The following is an 18,571-nucleotide window of genomic DNA, read 5'->3' as shown; positions in this document are numbered from 1 at the left end:
ATACATATCTTTGAGTTAATAAATTCTGATGTTCAGTTTGTGGAAAAAAAATTGGTAGCTTTTTGGCAGGTTTTTTTTTTTTTTTTTCCCCCTGGCAGGAAACTGCAGCCACCTACAAGAACACTGCTACCATTGTTTTTCTTGTTCTCCTCCTACAGGTAACAGGCACCTATGGCTACCATCCCTAGGATAAGCACACAGCTCTCCAGGATTTACTAGTTTCCAAACATTCTCAAAACTCACTGTAGAATTTTCTAGTGCAGGAAGTTACTCAAAATTCAATAACTACATATTGTAACTAGATCACTAGCCACTGTTGTATCAAATTGTTCTGCAAGGCTCCAGAGAAACAGACTGAACCACAGCAAGTCAAGCTGTCAATTTATGACACAATCCTTCTAAGTAATTTAGCCACACCTCAACTGTCACAAAATTTATCTATAGAAGAAACATTGCTAGACATTACTGCTCAACACAAAATATGCTGACTTTTCACACAGCATGCAGCTCACTCATTTTTACATGGTGCCATGAAAAAGTTTGCTTCAAGTTTGTGCTTTAGGGTTTACCTCTTTATTCATATGCATGCTTCTACCCTAACTTTCTCAAGTATGACTCTTTTCATTACAAACATTTCCAAGAATTTCTTGTCATAGTTTTTAATCTCAATAAGACAAGAGGAAGAGGATGGTGAAATAAAAAGTCACTCTATTCAAAAAAAGGAGAGCATATCTAGGGACTTAGGCTTGTTACAAGTATTTTCACTATACTTACTGTAAAACCATAGCATTTAAGAGTGCCAAAATCCTGGTTTACTGAAATGTTACCCTGAATTAGAACATATGCTAAACCAAAGCCAGGTCTTAAATGTTACTCTTGGATACAATTAACACCAAAATGCAATTTCAAGTGTGTAAGTACCTCACTCTACTCGGGACACAGCAATTTCTTGCTCAACTGCTCTAACAAACATTGCACATACCTGATACCATGCACCTAGGAAACTTTCTCCATATAGTATCATTTAGCTATATAATCCAAACATGTTAGATAAATGAAAACTGTCAGTATGACTCTTTCCCTAACCATGTGATGATAAACACCACCACATGCAAGGTAAGACAAGCAGCAAATGCATTAACTGTCTTGTTCTGGAAGAGAAGCATCTCAGCAAACAACAGCAGCACAAACTATAACTACGTTAGCTGCTTAAGAAACCTTGACAAATGACAACCTGATGTCTGAGGGTCCTGTGAGGAGCCCTTAGAGGAGGACTGATCAGAGGAGGACGACTGTGGCGCTGAACCCTCAGCTAGCTCTCGCTGTCTCTGTTGTTCTGCCTTCTTAAGCCTCAGTCGCTGTAGACCCCTACGGATTATAGCTAACTCAGGTCCCATTAACTCTGACAAACAGGGAGAGGGGAAAAAAGAAAAAAAAAAAGTATGTAAAAGAAAGAAGAAGCATTGAACATACAATATACAGAACAGGGAGGAGGGGTGGGGGGACTGACCAAAGAGAGAAGTAACAGATACTAAGTGTAATTACAGTGAAAAAAAATTATGTAAATCATTTACTAACATCCAGAAATTATAAAATAAGATATTGAAATTGTTTTTCTCTTCCTAAATGCATGAATTACAGGACTTAGAAGTTCAGGATTCACATCATACAATCCACCCCCCACCCCATCTCCAACACTTAAATCATTTAGCAAAGAATTATTTAACAAAAATAGATCGATCTTGACTGATTCAAAACAAAGCAAACAACAGAAGTATTCATTTTCATGTTCCTAACACACATAACAAATGAGAATATTAATGGTGTAAAATTGTGCAACTGTGGTCTACAGGTAAATTTTCAAAATGAATGTGATAGCTTCCTGATGGGTGGAATTTAGTACACTTTTGATCAAAATAAACCTGTGAAAAAAGTAAACTGGAACTATGAAAATAGGTGGCAGAACAGCATCTAACCAAAAAATACACTTCACCATGAACTCATTTTTTATCTCAGACATTCCCAGTGGGTGAGGATTCAAAGTCTGAAAACACTGTTAAGTGGTCCTACAGAGAAAGTAATTTATTGGACCATAAACAATTCCTAGTATCATTCTCTTAACAGGCTCTTCTTTCAGTTCTGTCTTTAGAGAACTGAAGAGAACTTTATTGTTTTCATCACTCTGTCTTTATTCATTTGTCAGTTATATCGTTTTGGCACATACCAGTCCACTGTCTGATTGACGTATTTTTTTGCAAACTACTATAAAACTAGGCATCCAAGTAATTTTTTATTCTTTCCATGCTCTTTGCAGATTTCCTCCACTTACACAAGTGCTGTATAGCAAGTGCTTCTCCTCATACAACACAGACTGTGTCTTTATTAGCAATAGCTGAAGCACAACATTGACCTGAACCACTGTTGAACTACTCTCATCTATAATATAGTAGGGTAGAGAAGCTAATTCAGACTCAAATATTCACATCAAATGCTCTAGCTAGTTCTTCTGTAAACTGCTAGTCTAGACCTATCCTGAAAGTATTTATATCAAGGGCACTCTGTAGTATTTTGTAGATGTAAGGAAATCTGCAAAGAAAAAAAATAATCAGTACTATGAAATGTTAAAATACTAGAGAGCATTACATTGGCATATAACCTTTCATGCAAGCAAAAGCTTTACAAATATTCTGTAACTCTTATTCACTCAGTGAAGCAAGCAAATTTTAAATTTTCTTTCATAAAAAGAAACAAACCCAAAGACATAATCCAATCATTCAAAAATTAGTGGCAGGCACCAGTTAATATCAAATAGTCATGAGCTCTAATGTCCTCAGTCTAATACCACTTCTGAGAAATACATCCTGCCAGTTTATGGTTGATGAGGTATAAGAAAAAAGATATACTTCCTAAAAGGAATATAGCATCAAAGAGATCTGCTACAAATGGTTTTCATGTGCCATGAACATTTATGGAAAAACAGTCTAGAAAATGCTTTTAAGGAAATTTCAATGATGCCTAAAATGGCAGTTTTCAGTACTTGCTGCTGATTCAGTTCTACTCAGTCCAGAGATAGTTACAATTTAAGATGTAACAAGAACTTCAATTCAAAATGTAGAGGCAACTACTATCCTGAATACGTTTAATGACAACACCTTTTAACACATTTCAAAAATCTCTAAGCAAATGTTTATTTTGCCAGCAAATGGAGTGAGGAAAAAGAAATGGAAAGAAAAAACAGCTATTGCCACTTTCCCATTCAAAATTTAAAAGCAAAGTTACCTTATATCAGAACACACATTAAGATTAAGCTTTGTCCTAATTACTCAATTGCCTCCTACCCCCCGCCCCTACCCCCAGTACCAAAGTGTATCTGGAATATTATTTATGGGGAAAAAAGCATTATTGTATATTACAGTTTGTTGTATTTTATGTTCATTTGTGGCTTAAAACTACAGCATCTTAAAACTCATGTAAAAAATGAATGAAAGCTTTCCACTGAATGGGCCAAGTAAAGCAAGAAAATATTTTTTTTTTTTTCTCAGTGACAAGCATGAAAATCTCCAGCAATTGTTCTGTCTCATAAAAAAATTATTCAAACATACTGACAAGAACAGGCTACTGAGATTTTGTGCTGATCATCTTGATTATTTGCAACCTACTCAAACGTTCCAACTGTATTCTTCCAGAATATACATTCTGATAGAGAGACTTATCCCAACAAGCTCCAGCGCTGAACCATTTTTGTACTGACTCTATTTTGAACATGTACTTTTTTAAAACATTAAGCAATGAAGTCAGTCACGTGTAGAAGCTCAAATGCTCACCAAGTGGCATATTTTCTGGAACACCATACCAACAATATATTTGAATCATAATACATATGCAAAGGTATTGCTATTTCAAAGACAGGATTACCACTGGCACCTGTGTTGAATACAGAAATCTGCAGAAATTATTTATGGAAAGCTGTTTATAAGCCTGTTCCAGTCTGTAGTGTGAATTCATGCTCCAATTCTAAACAAGTAATTACCCAAAAACATATTTTTCATTTGCTAACTCTTTGCTACAATATTCAAACTTGTATCTGCCACCCCTTTAAGCAAAATGATGGCTGAAAGCCTCTCACTTCCCTTCTTCCATTTTCCAAAATGGTTCCCCAGTCATCCATCTTTTACAACACACCTCTATCTGGTCTTCCTACTCAAACCCACTGTATTTAAGCTATTTCTATTATCACTTTCCCTATCCTGTCACCCCAAAAAGCAGCAGGTTTTATTCACCTCTAAACACAGCTAAACAAACTCAGGGAATCCTGTTCTTAATGCAGAGCGCAGCCTTTTCACATTTATAGACTAGAGGCTGAGAGTAAATAAAATCTCATAGCTGAGCACCCTTATGGGTTCTGTAAGTATACAAACATTGCAAAATGGAAATTCACATTCAAGCCTACCCATTCATAAACCCACTGCTACTGCTCTGCCATGACCTGCTCCTTCTGCCCAGGGTCTTCCCCTTTCCCTGAACTTGCCCATGTTACCCAAAGATTTGTTTTACGGTAACTTAACTGTTTTAAAAGCAGTGCAAACCAGACAAGACGCTTACTAGGTATGCAAACATATAGTACTATTGAGTTTACTCCTGCAGGTGTCCTGTAGACAATTTAAAGATGGCAGCTGGTCCTACAATTAAAATCTGCATACAGCAATAAAGAATACCAGATAAAGTTTTGCTTGTTTGTTTCTGTGGATTCAGAATATGGGGGTGGGGGGACAGTGATTTTTTTTTTTTTTTTTTTTGAGAATTAGCAGCCAGTCTGACACCCTGTTTAGATGTAGTCAAAGAAGTTATCAAACATTATACAGTAAATCAGAAAGTATCTACTGTCTGTCAACAAAACAACCACCACTACCCCTTTCAAAACTGAATATATGGAGTCTTAAGTCCAAAGTAACACTGGGAAAGAGGAAATGCTCCTAGAGAAGAGCTGGATGAAGAAATAACAACTTCAGCTTCATGCTAGCAGAATAAACTTTTACTTAGAAATTCAGAAAGATTCAGAGAAAAAGAAGAAAACACTTTCTCTAGTCAGCATACATTCTTTAAAATGAAGGACAGAAAATGCATAATAATTCCAGAAATGTTCTCTAGCACATTATCATTATGCAGCCTACAAGTTTTCAGTGATGTAGCTTGAAGCATTTATTTTTAATATCTGACATACTCTCCTGGCCACTGAAAGCTCCAGAATATACCATATACTTTGAAAAATAAATAGATCAAAATGAACCCTTGGTAATGGTATGTGTGTTCTTTGGTGGCTATCCCTCTGTACCAAAGATAGTGGCAGTTAAATTGGGTTACACTGAATTAGAGTAAACCCCTTAATTTGTTGTGTGTGTATTGAGAAAAACTTGAGATTGCAGCAAGCTGACATCAATACTAAAAAAAAAAAAAAAAAAAAAAAAAAAAAAAAAAAAAAGAGAGAGAGAGAGAGAGAAAAGGTGACTAAAGCCTCTGCTACTAAATAGATTTTCTAGCTTATTCTAGGAATAGTATCTGGACTGTGTGTATTGTCATGTTTCTGCTCACTGTTTATTTCCTCTAAATAAGTATCAGACTAGTTGCAAGGCTTGAAAGGATGAGAATGATACATTTAATGAATTTCAAAATGATTTCTCACCTGTCCCAAAGATTTTGTCTGCAGCAGCCACAGTACACTGAATGGCACACTTTTCCCTGGGAAATCCCTATCTCTTCTTCATACCCAATCCCCATCTCTCCAGAACATCCAATTTAGGGCCTGAAGATGCTATCAGTCATCTTTTCCAATGACAGAGACCTTGATTTTTTACAACAGAATTGGTACAAGACAGAAGTTGTATTTATACAAAAACCACAGGATTTTAAAATAATCAAGTCTGAACCTGTAGGTGTTTCAGATCACATCAGCCTTTCCACCACAACTATGAGGCCTAGAAACTCACTTTAAAAAAGTAAAAATAAACTCTTGTGCAAATACTTAACCCTAAGGGCTGTGGTATCTTTTCCTGCACAGAGATGGAAAAATGCAAGTCAACGCATAAGGTGCTCTTTTACTAACCAAATAAGTTTCTGACATTGACAGTGGAATATACTTTCTTCTTTTTCCCCACAATAAGAATGTAAGTCTATATTAAATACAGATGAGGTTTTTTTAAGTTTATATATCTTGAAGATCAGTATGTAGTATAATTTACTAACCAATAATGAAGTATCACGTGAGGTAAGCCCTGTCTATGTGGACAGTTTTGAGAAGCAAAAAAAACATAACATTGCTGACTCTGAAATGTTGAGGATGTAGATTCCTGCTGAAGGAGACATTTTCTACTTCCTCTGATTATAACAGGAATAGGTTCTGCTATTCATTGCACTGATGCTGCTACAGCCAAATCACAGCTGAAGAAGGCATGGTGTTATTTATACTCCATGAAGAGAATAATAAGTTTAGAAAAAACAAGCAATAATTTTTTACTTCTACTTCAAAAGACAATACTGGTTATTCCCTTTGAGATTCTTTCTTCAGACAGACTTAGACAGTTGATGGTTTTACTCTTTGTTTAAACCACAGCTGCAGTCAGTTGATAACTATAAAATACCTAGTCTCATTAAGGATGTGCAAGAAGGAAAACAGATTGCGATCAATTACTCAAAATATCCTAAAATAAAACTGTTTCTCAATGAAAGCATTTTTCATAAACAATGACAAGATGGATTTCTTCTCACCAGACTGATGGAGTACAGGTTGAGCTGAGGCCCCTAAAGAAGGCCTTTGTTCATTATCAGGAGAGGACAATAACGAAGTTGAAGGGGGACTTTCTGTTGAAGATGATGTTGAAGGAGCTTGGGCTGACATTGTAGAAGATGATGATGATGGAAGTTGTTCAGAACCATCTACTTCCATTGCAGTTTCTGATTCTGTACTAGGTGGCACGTTACTAGTAGCAGGAGCATCTGTCCGATTAGTCCCACCTTTGATTAAATAAAAAAAGCAAGAAAAACAAGAGCCCAAAGGTAAACTTAGTCTGTCTCTAAAGATCCCTTTGCATTACCATTCATATGGCAAACAAGTGTGCTCAGTTCTTCAGAGTGCACTAAAAATTTCTTAGTTTACACCCCAAAAATGCTGATATTCAAGGCCTGTACACCCAGTATAAACGTATTTCTATTGTAATTATTATTCTTGAAAAGAAGGAAATCACCTCTGGACCGTGATCTTCCTCGTCCTCGATTGCTTTGTGCAACTTCACTAGCTTCTTCAAACCATCTTGACAGCATGTCTGACATCCTTTGCATTAGAGAGACATTAGGACTTTGCTCCCCTGTAAAACAAGTAAAGCTGAAAGTTTTATCTACAAGTTTACAAAAGCGTTCATTTCCCCCCCCATTTTTTCTTTCATAACCGCCCCCCCACCCCACCCCGCTCTGTAAGGTATATAACTAGCAATCCCCTGAACCATCTCCTTTTTTCAGCACTACAGTCTAGCAAGAATTGCCAGCTGAACATGGCACCACATAAAAACCAACAGTCCTTCCTCCTTCTCTGTTTTACAATTATGCAGAGCTTTTGTACACACGACATTGTGAAATTTATGTCATTGTTTTAAATGCCAGTTAAATAAGTTAAGAAAGCCTAGATTTTTATGTTTTTCCAGCTAATTATAAAATAACCAATTTTATCATTAAACAATGAAAGAGCAAAAAGACTAGCACAAAATTAGCACATAATGTTTTTAACATTTCCAAAAGGCTTCTGCATGACTTACAGCAAAATCTTCAACATACTTTCTTTCAACATAACTCAAAACATTTTCTTCTCATTTTATTTCTGGTTTTATTACATATGAAACAAAATTTGTTTCAAAAAAGACGACAGAAAAAATTCAATTTGTAAAGGGCTGAAATGGAATATTTGAATCTTTAACTGTTTTTTGTATTCTGTGAAATGTTTGGGGGTTTTTTGTTTGGTTTTGAGGGTTTTGTTTGTTTGGGGGCGGGTTAAGTGGTTGGGGGTTTTTGGGGGGAGTTTGGTTCTTTGTTGGTTGGTTGGGGTTTTGGGGGGTTCATTTTTGGGGGTTTGGTTTTGGTTTTGTTTGTTGGGTTTTGGTCTTGGGGTTTTTTTTGGGGGGGTGGTGTGTGGTTTTGGGGTTTTTGTTTGTTTGTTTGTTTTTACACATTGGCATCTTCCAATACAAGATCATTCCACTGGACTGGGCCATTCCACTCATACTGAAGTAAGAGCTTATGCTGGCCCCTTAACCACTTTGGAAGTATGCTGTGTTTAAGCAACTTTTGGAAAAGTTTTGTACTTGAGGAGCTTAAGAAATAGAATCCTTGTGAAGTACAATTACTTATCAAAATACATACGTGAAAAATATTTTACTACCTTGCATACAAAAGCTAACACTAAAAGATTCTGGAGTGTACTTGGGAAGAACATGCAGTGATAATACGCCTCTCAAACATCAGTGCTGCTACCTGCACAGATGTTATAAAAGCCAAAAGACTAATCAAATGACTGGAGCAACTGATTATCTTTCTGGACTGCATATAGTCTTCGCTGCTAGGATATAGCTTGAATATATCATCACTAGACCTTGCTTTTACATTATTTGCTTGAGTTTAGAAGACATTGCTGGGAATGGATAAGGGAAGAGGAACACACCAACCCACCACCCTCCCAAAACAATGCCCCAGAGTCTGACCCAAATGCCCTTGTCTATCCTCATTTCCACACTGCAGGTCTCTGACCCTCCCCTGGGATCCCTCATTCCCCTCCTGTACCCCAGGCAGAGGAGCTCTGGCCTCAGAAGCTTAGAACACAAAAAGTAGAATGCAACAGCTGAAGAAAACAGACAATAGGTGGTTAATGATGGGAAGACAGAATAATGAACAGTTAACAGAAAAATAAGTCACAGGTCACCACATGCCTAACTAATGCAACACAGCTATTCTCTCTCAGTCACTATACAGTTGTATCAAATAATGCACAGTACAGATCCTGAAGCTTTGTTTTGAGAAAATAAAAATCTAGCCAGTGTCTATACTGGAGGATTCCTTTTCTCAGGCTTTATTCTTCTCCCCAGCAGATTTAATTGGTAGGGAAATGACAGCTAGAAGGACATTGTTTTTCAGCTAAGTATCTTCAATGTAAATAAAAAGTAACTTTGTGCAAAGGCAAAGCTGCCACTAACTTTAATTGGGAAGACCTGCAACAAAGATGATAGCAAAAGTGTCCCTAATATGAGGAGGTATACAAATGCGGTCTGTGGAATGAAAGCACCAAATAAGCAGAATGTAAAACTGTTAATAATCAAATCCTGTGGTATTAGAATAAGAAGGCACATGATGAAACTAAGGGAGCAATTTAAAAGAAAGGAAAGAAAGTCTTCCTTTACACAGTGGGCACTGAACTTCTGGAATTTTTTGCCATAGGAGATATTACCAACAGGTTCAAAAAAGGATTACAGAAACTCATAGGCAATAGAACCATATGCAGATTCTAAAAGAACAGATGGGAACGTACCCTGTAAAGTTTCTAATACGGTAATTCTGAACACTGGGGGAGCAACAAAGGCAACAGACTAAGGTAAAAGGACAGGCTCATGTTCTCTCCCTAAAGAGCATCTCCTATTGCCTGTGTCGGATACAGAATCCTACTCTACATGGACCATTAGTCTGATCAGCTAGACGCTTCTATTCTAGTTTGTGGAGTCAGGAAGATGAGAAAACCAACACAGAAAGTCTGGAAAGGGAAATGGTAGGCAAAAAAGGGAGACAGATTTAAGGGAAGTAGAACAAATACTTGTACCCCCACAACCTGTCAGATATAAACAGAAACACATCATTAGATGAAGAGTAAGATGAGTGACAAAGCATCCTCTGCCCTGCTTTCACATCTCATTTTCTGACACTAAAGCATAGCTTTGGAAATGCTCTACCTACTGAAACCTCAAGTAATTGAGTAATATATTAGAAACGTGAAAATTTAAGTATAAAAATTTAGTTACTACATGTTTTATAAAAAAAGTGAAAGATACAATAGTAGAATCCTACTGCTTTGAATTCCAGTCCCCTCATGTAACCATTACAGAGCATTTCATTTGTAGCTTTGACTGCATATGACGCTTGACCACAAAAAGGGAAATACGTATTTATGTTACTACATGACCAATGACAATGAAGTAAGCTCTCCTTGATTTACATCAGCCTAACTGAAGAAACATAATTCTTCTGGTAAGAATATTTTCAGTTTAGACATTTTTAAAAATCACTGTAGAACAGCAGTTCTGTCTTAAATTCTAAGAAAACCATCTTAAGACTTGGCCGATTCTTAAAACATGGACAGTTTAATCTGAAGCACTTTGTATTTCAGGAATACTTAAGAAAAATAGGAAAATAAAACCCAAACCAAAATGAAACAAAAAAACCCCCCAACTAAAACCCAGCCAAAACAAAACACACAAGCAAAGACAACCACCACCACCCCCAGCTGCAAACACTTTACCATCTCTTTCTCGTTCACTCTCAGGCCTTGCTCTTGGTCCAGTATCCGACCAGTCTCCTCTTAGCCGCAAACGTTTAACAGGAGGTTGCCGTAACTAGAAATAAAAAAAACCAACCAAACCACAAACCCCCCCGCATTACAAAACTATTTATGTTGGACAGTACAGCATTCTAAGTCTAAATATAAACACAAATTTATGTAACTTAATAAAATGGAAATATTGCATGTCACAAAAGAATTGAATGTCAGCCATATGTTCAGATCAACTATGAATAAGTACAACACAGTATCAATAGAATACAAGAGTTTTAGCTATGCAGAAGTTCAACAGTCTAAATCAATGACTCCCAGAACTAATGCAGCTTTTATTTTATGCAATACTAACTTTGTGTTGAGGCTTTCCATACTGAACGGTAATAATTCAAGTTTTCCAGAATTCAGCCTGAATTCTGCAAAAATATTCACTTCTTCATGTTAAAAACTACACACAGCAGCTTCAGTTTAATGAAATGTGGATTTGCAATTAAGCAAAATGAAAAAACAATCAGACATTAACAAAACAAAGAAATTTTATGAAAATAAACTTTAGTTTATTTTTTTAAGCTGTGGGGTTTTTAAATTTTTATAACACAAGGTTTTTTGCAGCAGGAAGTATAAAAACAAGTACTATATAGGTAGTGTTACTTTCAGCAACTGGAAAAGAAACAGCTAGTGCTTTGAACATGCAGAAAGACAGTTCAGAGCTTGAAATTAAATCTATTGGCTAGATATTTCTGGCTTAAAAAGTAAATAGTTGTGCTGACAATTTTAAATTAAATGCAAAACCCCTGCAGTGAAAGCATATTAAAGTGTTAACTTTCAGGAGCCAGCAGATTCAGGAAGAAAGCTTTACGTTCCTTCTACTCCATACAACTTATAGCCAGGCTGAAATAAAAATAGCATTTAAGTAAAATCATCCAGCAAGAAAAGATTATAGGACATATTCCATGCCTACAAAAGAAAAGGATACATAGGATCTGTTATTAACAGGTGGTCAAAATCTTCTCTCTCTATAGTAACTGGGCAGTCAACTCTCCACCAAATTACTTCACATCAGATTAACATTAGACAGAAGAAAGGGAAAAGTGCAGAACCATTTGTTCATCACAGTTTTTCTGGGTTCCTCTTTGCTTTCTCCTGCCTTAGTGAGGTAACAGCGTAACTCAGCTGGACATTGTTCCTCAGTCCTATGAATTCCTACGAATCTACACCCTCTTCTGATCAATAATGTTTGTACTAGTAATAGCAGCCTGTGACCCAGTAAATACAGCATGATCATTGCTAATAAGAGGCCACAGGCTTAATGTGAAGCTAACACAAGCCTCACACTTGTCAGGCTTTGTCTGGACTTGGAGCTTGGAGTTGCTTGGAGCTTTTTTAGCTCATTTAGCTACAACAGCAACTGCCTAGTGACCAGGTGATTATCACCTAATTTGCTTTAGTTTTGCTTAGATTTGCATAGATGCATGGTGTACAACCTCTTGTTAACAGTTTTGATACATGCAGGAATGCCAACCAGTTAAGCTGTGCAAGAAAGAACTACTTATGACCATAGGATACTGATGCAGCATGAAGTAGTACTGGTATGGGCTGACAGCATGTGTGGACACAGGAGGATACCAGAGACACCTTCTCACTCACCGTTGGCTGTTAACTATACTACAAAGGTTGGACCCAAGCAACACTGTTTTAGGGGTAATAACAAGGACAAAGAACAACCATGCTATATTGGCAAACTAAAAGAAAACACATCATGTACATGTTTCAAAACATATAGCCTTCAAACAGACTCTTAAGAAAAAGAGGGAAGAAAACATCAACATCATGTTTCTGCCAGCACAGAGGAGGAAGAAATCTCCATTGTTATCATCACACCCATCCTTCCAGTGAAGACAGCAGTATGCTAACAACTCATTGTAAAGTCCCTTGAGGCCCCTGTCTCAGACTAAAGGTAATGACCTTGGGATACAGAGGAACTTGTGAAACGGTGAGCATGCCGGGGAAAAAAAGGAACGGCTGGTTGAGGGAGCGCAGGGGGAGGGGGAGAGACATAACTTCACTGTAGTTAAAGAGATTTGTTTTATATTGATCAGAAAATTTAGATTGGAATGGTCAATGTCATTGTAGCTGAGCTGATAACAAACAACTGCTTGTGTTTTGGTTACACTGCTGAAACTTTTAATACTTCTCAGTAGTAGCGGCTCACCTCCTCAATCTAAACATGTTGTACCCCCTCATCTCTGTCATTAAATGATAACTTTTAACAAAGAGTATTTATACTTGATTTCAAGGAATAATGCCTCCTTTTGGTGGCATGGAAAATAACACAGAACACACTTCAATTACAAGAATGACCTGCCACCCTTGCTAGTCTTATAACCCAAGGTTCATGCTTTCTCATCTTTAGGAGAGGGAAACCAGAGTGACAAAATACTGTAAATATATAAAGAAATATATTGTAAATATGCAAATTTTGTAACACAATCTACTTGTCAACATCTCAATCTATGAACAGCAACATTAATTTAAATTAAACAGAAATACAACTGATATAAGTGTGCCATAAGAAAAAAAAAAAACAACCAAAACCCATGAAAACAGGTCATCTTAATCACTTGCCTCTTCCCGTCTCTCTTCAGCAGAAGGAACTTTAAGTTCTCGTGCTGTGTCATCCTTGGGATCAAACAAGTATATGTAATCTGAGGAGTAGCTAACAAGGATCTCTTGACCATCTTCACTATAACATAGAGATGTTACTCTGCAGGATTTGTTATTGAGATGAGGAGGAACAAACCGTGCCACCATTCCAACAGTGCCTCTACCAGCATAATTCCCTATGGGGGCGGGAAGAAAGAAATGACACATTTACTATTGCAAATATTCAAAAGCTTCAATATACTCCTTATTTAACATCTAACAAAAGATGATCAGAGAAAAGCTAAGTATCCTGTAGCTTCTGCATTAAGTTGGATCTGAATAGTGACATATCAGATGTTACTAGTATTTTATATTTCTTTACAAAGGCTATGTACATTTTTTTAAAAAAAGATGAAAACACACACATATATATTCATATATCACATACCCATCACACGAAGGTGTGTGGATACTATCTGTAAAATGTAGTACCAATGCAAATTTTGAAACCTAAGAGCATTTACACAATAATAATGCAACTTTGTATCTACACACAAATTAGAAACGAATTCATTATATGAAACTTTGAAATTTAGGACATACATCTCCTGTCTTCTACGGAAAATGTTTAAAAAAAAATACTAGTTTTTCTTCTTGGAGACATAATAGTACTGTCACTTTGAAACTGCAGAACTATACAATACGTTGCACTTATCATGCTTCCCTGACAACTCACTTCCACTCCACACGCTAAAAGAATATGAAATTCTAGAATTACAAATTTGTGATAAGATAAAAGTTACTTATAAGAAAATGTAACACTGAGAAAAACAGACTGTTCCAAAACCTCATAGTTTGCCATGTAAGTGTTTACCGCATGGCATATCTGTTGTGGCTTAATGTGTGCAACAGTCTGTCCTTGACCACAGACAAGTTCAGAGTTTATTATCTCACATTACATAAGGACTGAAACAGAAAGTTTTAAATGAAAATCAATAGTTTGCTCACTAGTTATAGAATACCTCACCCCTTAAAAAAAAAAACAACACAAACCCCCCAAAACCACCTCCCCACCCCCTCCCAAACAAACAACAGAACACTATACCAATATATCCAGAAAAATTAGAGTCTTCAAGATTTTGTCTTTTCTCTCCTTTACTTTATAGGCCTGCATACCTGAATTCATCTTATTCCTATATTGTTACAAGACAAGTGCAGGTACATAGTACCTTTTAATCAACCCCCCCATAATCTGTTCCTCTGGCAGTTCTCATAGAATTTTGCTGGCCACTGTGATGAAAGGGAGAGATCTTATAAGTACATTAGCATGATGAGTGGGGTATTTTTATGTTTGAGCGATCTCTGCTGTTTCCTTTCTCCTCCATCACAATCACCAACAGGAAAATGCTGCAAGAAATGACAGATTTTGTGGCACTGATTACTTGCATGAATGTGTATGCACAGCTGCATATTAATTCGTATGTGTCTAAACACATGCTGGTCATACCTTACAAGAAAGAGATACATTACAACTATGTAACACTTTTGGTTGTCACTGGAGATTTTTTTTTATAAAATTCTTAAGTAAGCATCTGAAGCACGCCAGCTTTCACCTGAAGGATCTGTAGCTTTTCAGTGAAATTATGTTAGACATCGCAACAGCTACTGCAAAGGTAAGCCTATCACATGACATTCTAGAGTTCATAAGATCCCTTCCCATAAAAAGCAACACATTCCAGCATGGCAGAGTACAAGAAGATAAGAACTTAATTAAAATTCGGGTAGACCACTGCAGGCTGCAATCGCTAGCTTTTTGGATCTTGGAATCACATGTTTCAAGACAAAAGAAGAGACATTACAAAATGTCTTTTTCTGCATTCAGTATACAACATATTCTAAGATGGATGAAGAGATTAAGTTTACTTACTTGAAGATTTCTGTATTAGCAAATATTAGAGTGAAATGACTTTATTATTACAAAGCATAGTTCTCAGAAGAAAGCTACACTTCATTCAGTATTACACTTCAGTCATTCATCATCTATTTTGAAAAAAATAACTTGAAATTGGAACTGCAAATGGTTGGAAGAGCTTACTGTAAGGTATGGTTCCTACCTGTTGCTCTTGTACCAAGCATTCGCCGATCATATATTCTTACTGAGCTATCAGAACAACCCACAGCCAGATAGTATGGGATTGGTGGACAGATAGCAACAGAAGTGGCAGCACGCCGACAGTTTATTAAAATATCCTGGAACAAACAAAAACACAGCATTCAAATAACAGCTCTGAACATTTGAAGTATTATTCTATTTTTTACTTCAGGACACAGGTCCATTAGTCATGGAGGTTTTGAGAAAACTAGATCTGGCCCTGTGAAGATAGATTGTAAATATGTCAAACAGAAAAGCCACTGCAGAGAAGGAAAACTATCAGAGAAAGAAATACAGCACAAGATCAACTAGAAAAGAAAACAAACAAACCAAAACAAGCCACAGGAACAAACATTTAAGAACAGGTAAGCATAACAAATACAGATTTATAAACTAGCTTGCACCTTGGATTTTGCTATGCAAACATAGACACTGTTGAGTCAGAAGAGCACCAAATACGCAGAAACAGTCTAAATTAATTTAAAGGAACAGAATAGATTACATCTACGGGCAGATAATTGGATAGAGAAAAAGAAAGAAAGAAACCCCTAGAACTAGTAAATATGCACAAAGCAGAATAAAATGAATCAAGAGCAGTGATACATACTTTGGTGTCAGTTTTTCGCCAATTCAATATTAAGACTGTTTCTGAAATGCAAAACACAGTGGACACCACCAATACCTTACCTTCTAGGGAATACTACCAGTGACTAATTTGATCTAGTACAATTCATTACCAAATCTTTTCTTATGGAGGAACAAAGGATGCTCAAGAACACAGGGCTGCAGATTATTTTCCAGACTCATTTTTTGCCTCCAACTCTGCACTCTATAGTAACTAATGTAAACATAGAATCTTTTCTACCAAATCTGAAGCCTCACACCAAAGTTCATAAACTAGAAGGTGCCAATGGAGTTATTAAAATGAAATAAATTTAAAAAAAAAAAAAAAAGAAAAGAAAAAAAGACTCCCCAAACTTTTTTTGTTTCTTGGGAAACATGTTGTCATCTCCACCAACGACCCTGAAATCCATTATTTCTAAAAGCCTTACCAGAATTCATATCCTATGTTTGTATGATGTACAGCTCTACATTTAGGTCATCTTTATTAAAAGATTTCACTCTTACATCTTTACAATCTTCCTTTGTGCAACTTGTTTTGATTCGAGTATCAAACCATCTTACAGTGCCATCTTCACCACAAGAGAGGAAAGTATAGGGATCATTTGGTACTGTCATAATCTGCTCAAAAAAAAAAAAAAAAAACACCAAACAAACAGAAAAACAACAGTATTAATACTTCCAGAAATACCATTACTTTGAAAATGAAAGCATCAACATTCTGAACAGCAGTAAAGACTGAAGTAATTACTACTCAAGTCAAGCTTTCTATTGAAATAGAGGAAAACTGAAAAACTGCTGATGTTTCTTCCTTTTCAAGAAAAGGCTCGAATTACTGAAGTTAAAATAAACTGTGGAATGTCACATAAGATTAAATATTTATAGGTCAAAGCTTACAGTTATTTCTATTACCTTTTAATAAGTAACATACATTTACTGCAATCAGTTTGCAGATAAGTAATCGATTTGCTGCAATAATTCAACAGCAGCTCAGGTTTTTTTCTATCAAGTAATAGAAGACAATAACAAACAAAACCCTCAGAAGTCTGAATGACATGAATATGCTAGATGGCTTTTATTCCCCTTGGGCTATTCCTTTACATTAAAAATAGTCCCCTGAAGCAACTATGCATTAAAGGCTGTTACTAACCTACCCCCTCACAGCATTTTTTTTTTTTTTTTTAAATTTTTTTTTTTTAGGAGAGCACTGTATTGCACCATTTTTCTGACCTCAGCCCTACTCACACTAGGGAAGACTCAGATGGAGTCTCACATATATGGCTTCACTCAAGAAGGCCTCCTTAAGACAAAATAAAAAGGCAAGCAACCATAATGTTAAAGTTGAATTCCACAGGTTAATGAACGCACATGAAACATCATGTTTCTACACACTATCGCTTAAATGCAAAACAGAGAATGTTGTAGAAACTAGCAGTATTTTTCTTTTCCTACACTACTGCTACTATCAGTAACTTCATAGAAATTTATAAAGCTACAAAAATCAATAATAGGATAATACACTAATTCAACACAGAGCAAATGAGTGATTCTTTAACACTTGTGTGTGACAATTTATTCTCCACCCTGCCCAACTCTTAGTAAAAGTAACCTATGGATTACAGATAGTAACCTATCTGTAAATCTCTCTACCTAAACGGGGATTGCTAATGTAATCTCTGCAGAATTCAGCATTTCTTCTTGTAATGATCAGTATGTTAACTGAGACAATGCATGCTGTGCCAAATCTTACTGCTGACAAACAAGAAGTTTAACAGACAAACAAAGCCAAGGTTTTAATAACAATGGAACAATAAACTTCTGAGCTATGACCACTATTCTTCAATATGATAGTGTAATATATGGAAAAGAGTCTTTTTCACTACACTTTCAAATGAATGTTATTAGTGTGGTTATAAAAGCCAGCAATTGTTCTTCAATACACTAAATCCTTCCAGCATTTTTGCTGTACTTTGAAGCAGAGCTTGCATTGAAAACATTTACTTTGTTCCAAGAATGTTGCTGAACGTGGTATAACACAGCAAGCTCTTATTTCTAGTAGCTGTATTTTGGTTTTGTTCACACTGATACTATTTCACAACATATGTGTAATAGTGCAATACATACCTCCACTCGCATATGCCAATTTTTATGCGTGGTGTTTAAAAACATACTAAGTAACTTTATAAGCACTAAAACAGAGAAATTGAGAAGTGCAGGCTCCAGTAATTAAGAGGCATTGTTACTATATTTAAGTTCAACAAGTACACATTTTATATATATAAAATCCTTTTTTACTAATTAAAAAAATCCTTTTCTATTTAACTTCAAAAATATATAGCTATATGCTCACTTTAGTGTATTGAAAATATGAAGGTAAGAGTTGTCCATAAAAGTACATTCTCTTTCTGAAATGCAATTAACATGAATGGCAATAGAGAAAAGCATTTGGCTGAGTAAAAATAAACTTGTAATGGCCTTATATAAACAACAAGTTCTCCAGAAACTTGTTTCAAGAACTTCTCTCTCCCTCTCCACTTATTCTATTCACCCCCAGAATTAAAAACAATTGTCCAATAGAT

At 36.1% G+C, this 18,571-nt stretch overlaps 1 protein-coding gene across 1 annotated transcript in view; it reads right to left on the bottom strand.

Annotated features, from left to right (window-relative positions):
* The window catches only part of DCAF6 (DDB1 and CUL4 associated factor 6), a 93,245-nt gene that overhangs the window by 40,118 nt on the left and 34,556 nt on the right, over nt 1–18,571 (bottom strand). The window contains exons 5-11 of the mRNA XM_010567650.1: nt 16,500–16,613; nt 15,334–15,469; nt 13,202–13,416; nt 10,544–10,637; nt 7,239–7,358; nt 6,763–7,008; nt 1,235–1,402 (exon numbers count right to left, since the gene is read on the bottom strand). Coding sequence (XP_010565952.1) covers nt 1,235–1,402; nt 6,763–7,008; nt 7,239–7,358; nt 10,544–10,637; nt 13,202–13,416; nt 15,334–15,469; nt 16,500–16,613 — 1,093 coding nt within the window. The remainder of the gene's footprint in view (nt 1–1,234; nt 1,403–6,762; nt 7,009–7,238; nt 7,359–10,543; nt 10,638–13,201; nt 13,417–15,333; nt 15,470–16,499; nt 16,614–18,571) is intronic.

This window comes from Haliaeetus leucocephalus, unplaced genomic scaffold, assembly GCF_000737465.1.
Source record: "Haliaeetus leucocephalus isolate CR32 unplaced genomic scaffold, Haliaeetus_leucocephalus-4.0 Scaffold228, whole genome shotgun sequence".
NCBI lineage: Eukaryota > Metazoa > Chordata > Aves > Accipitriformes > Accipitridae > Haliaeetus > Haliaeetus leucocephalus.
This window is presented reverse-complemented; position numbering and strand designations above follow the sequence as displayed.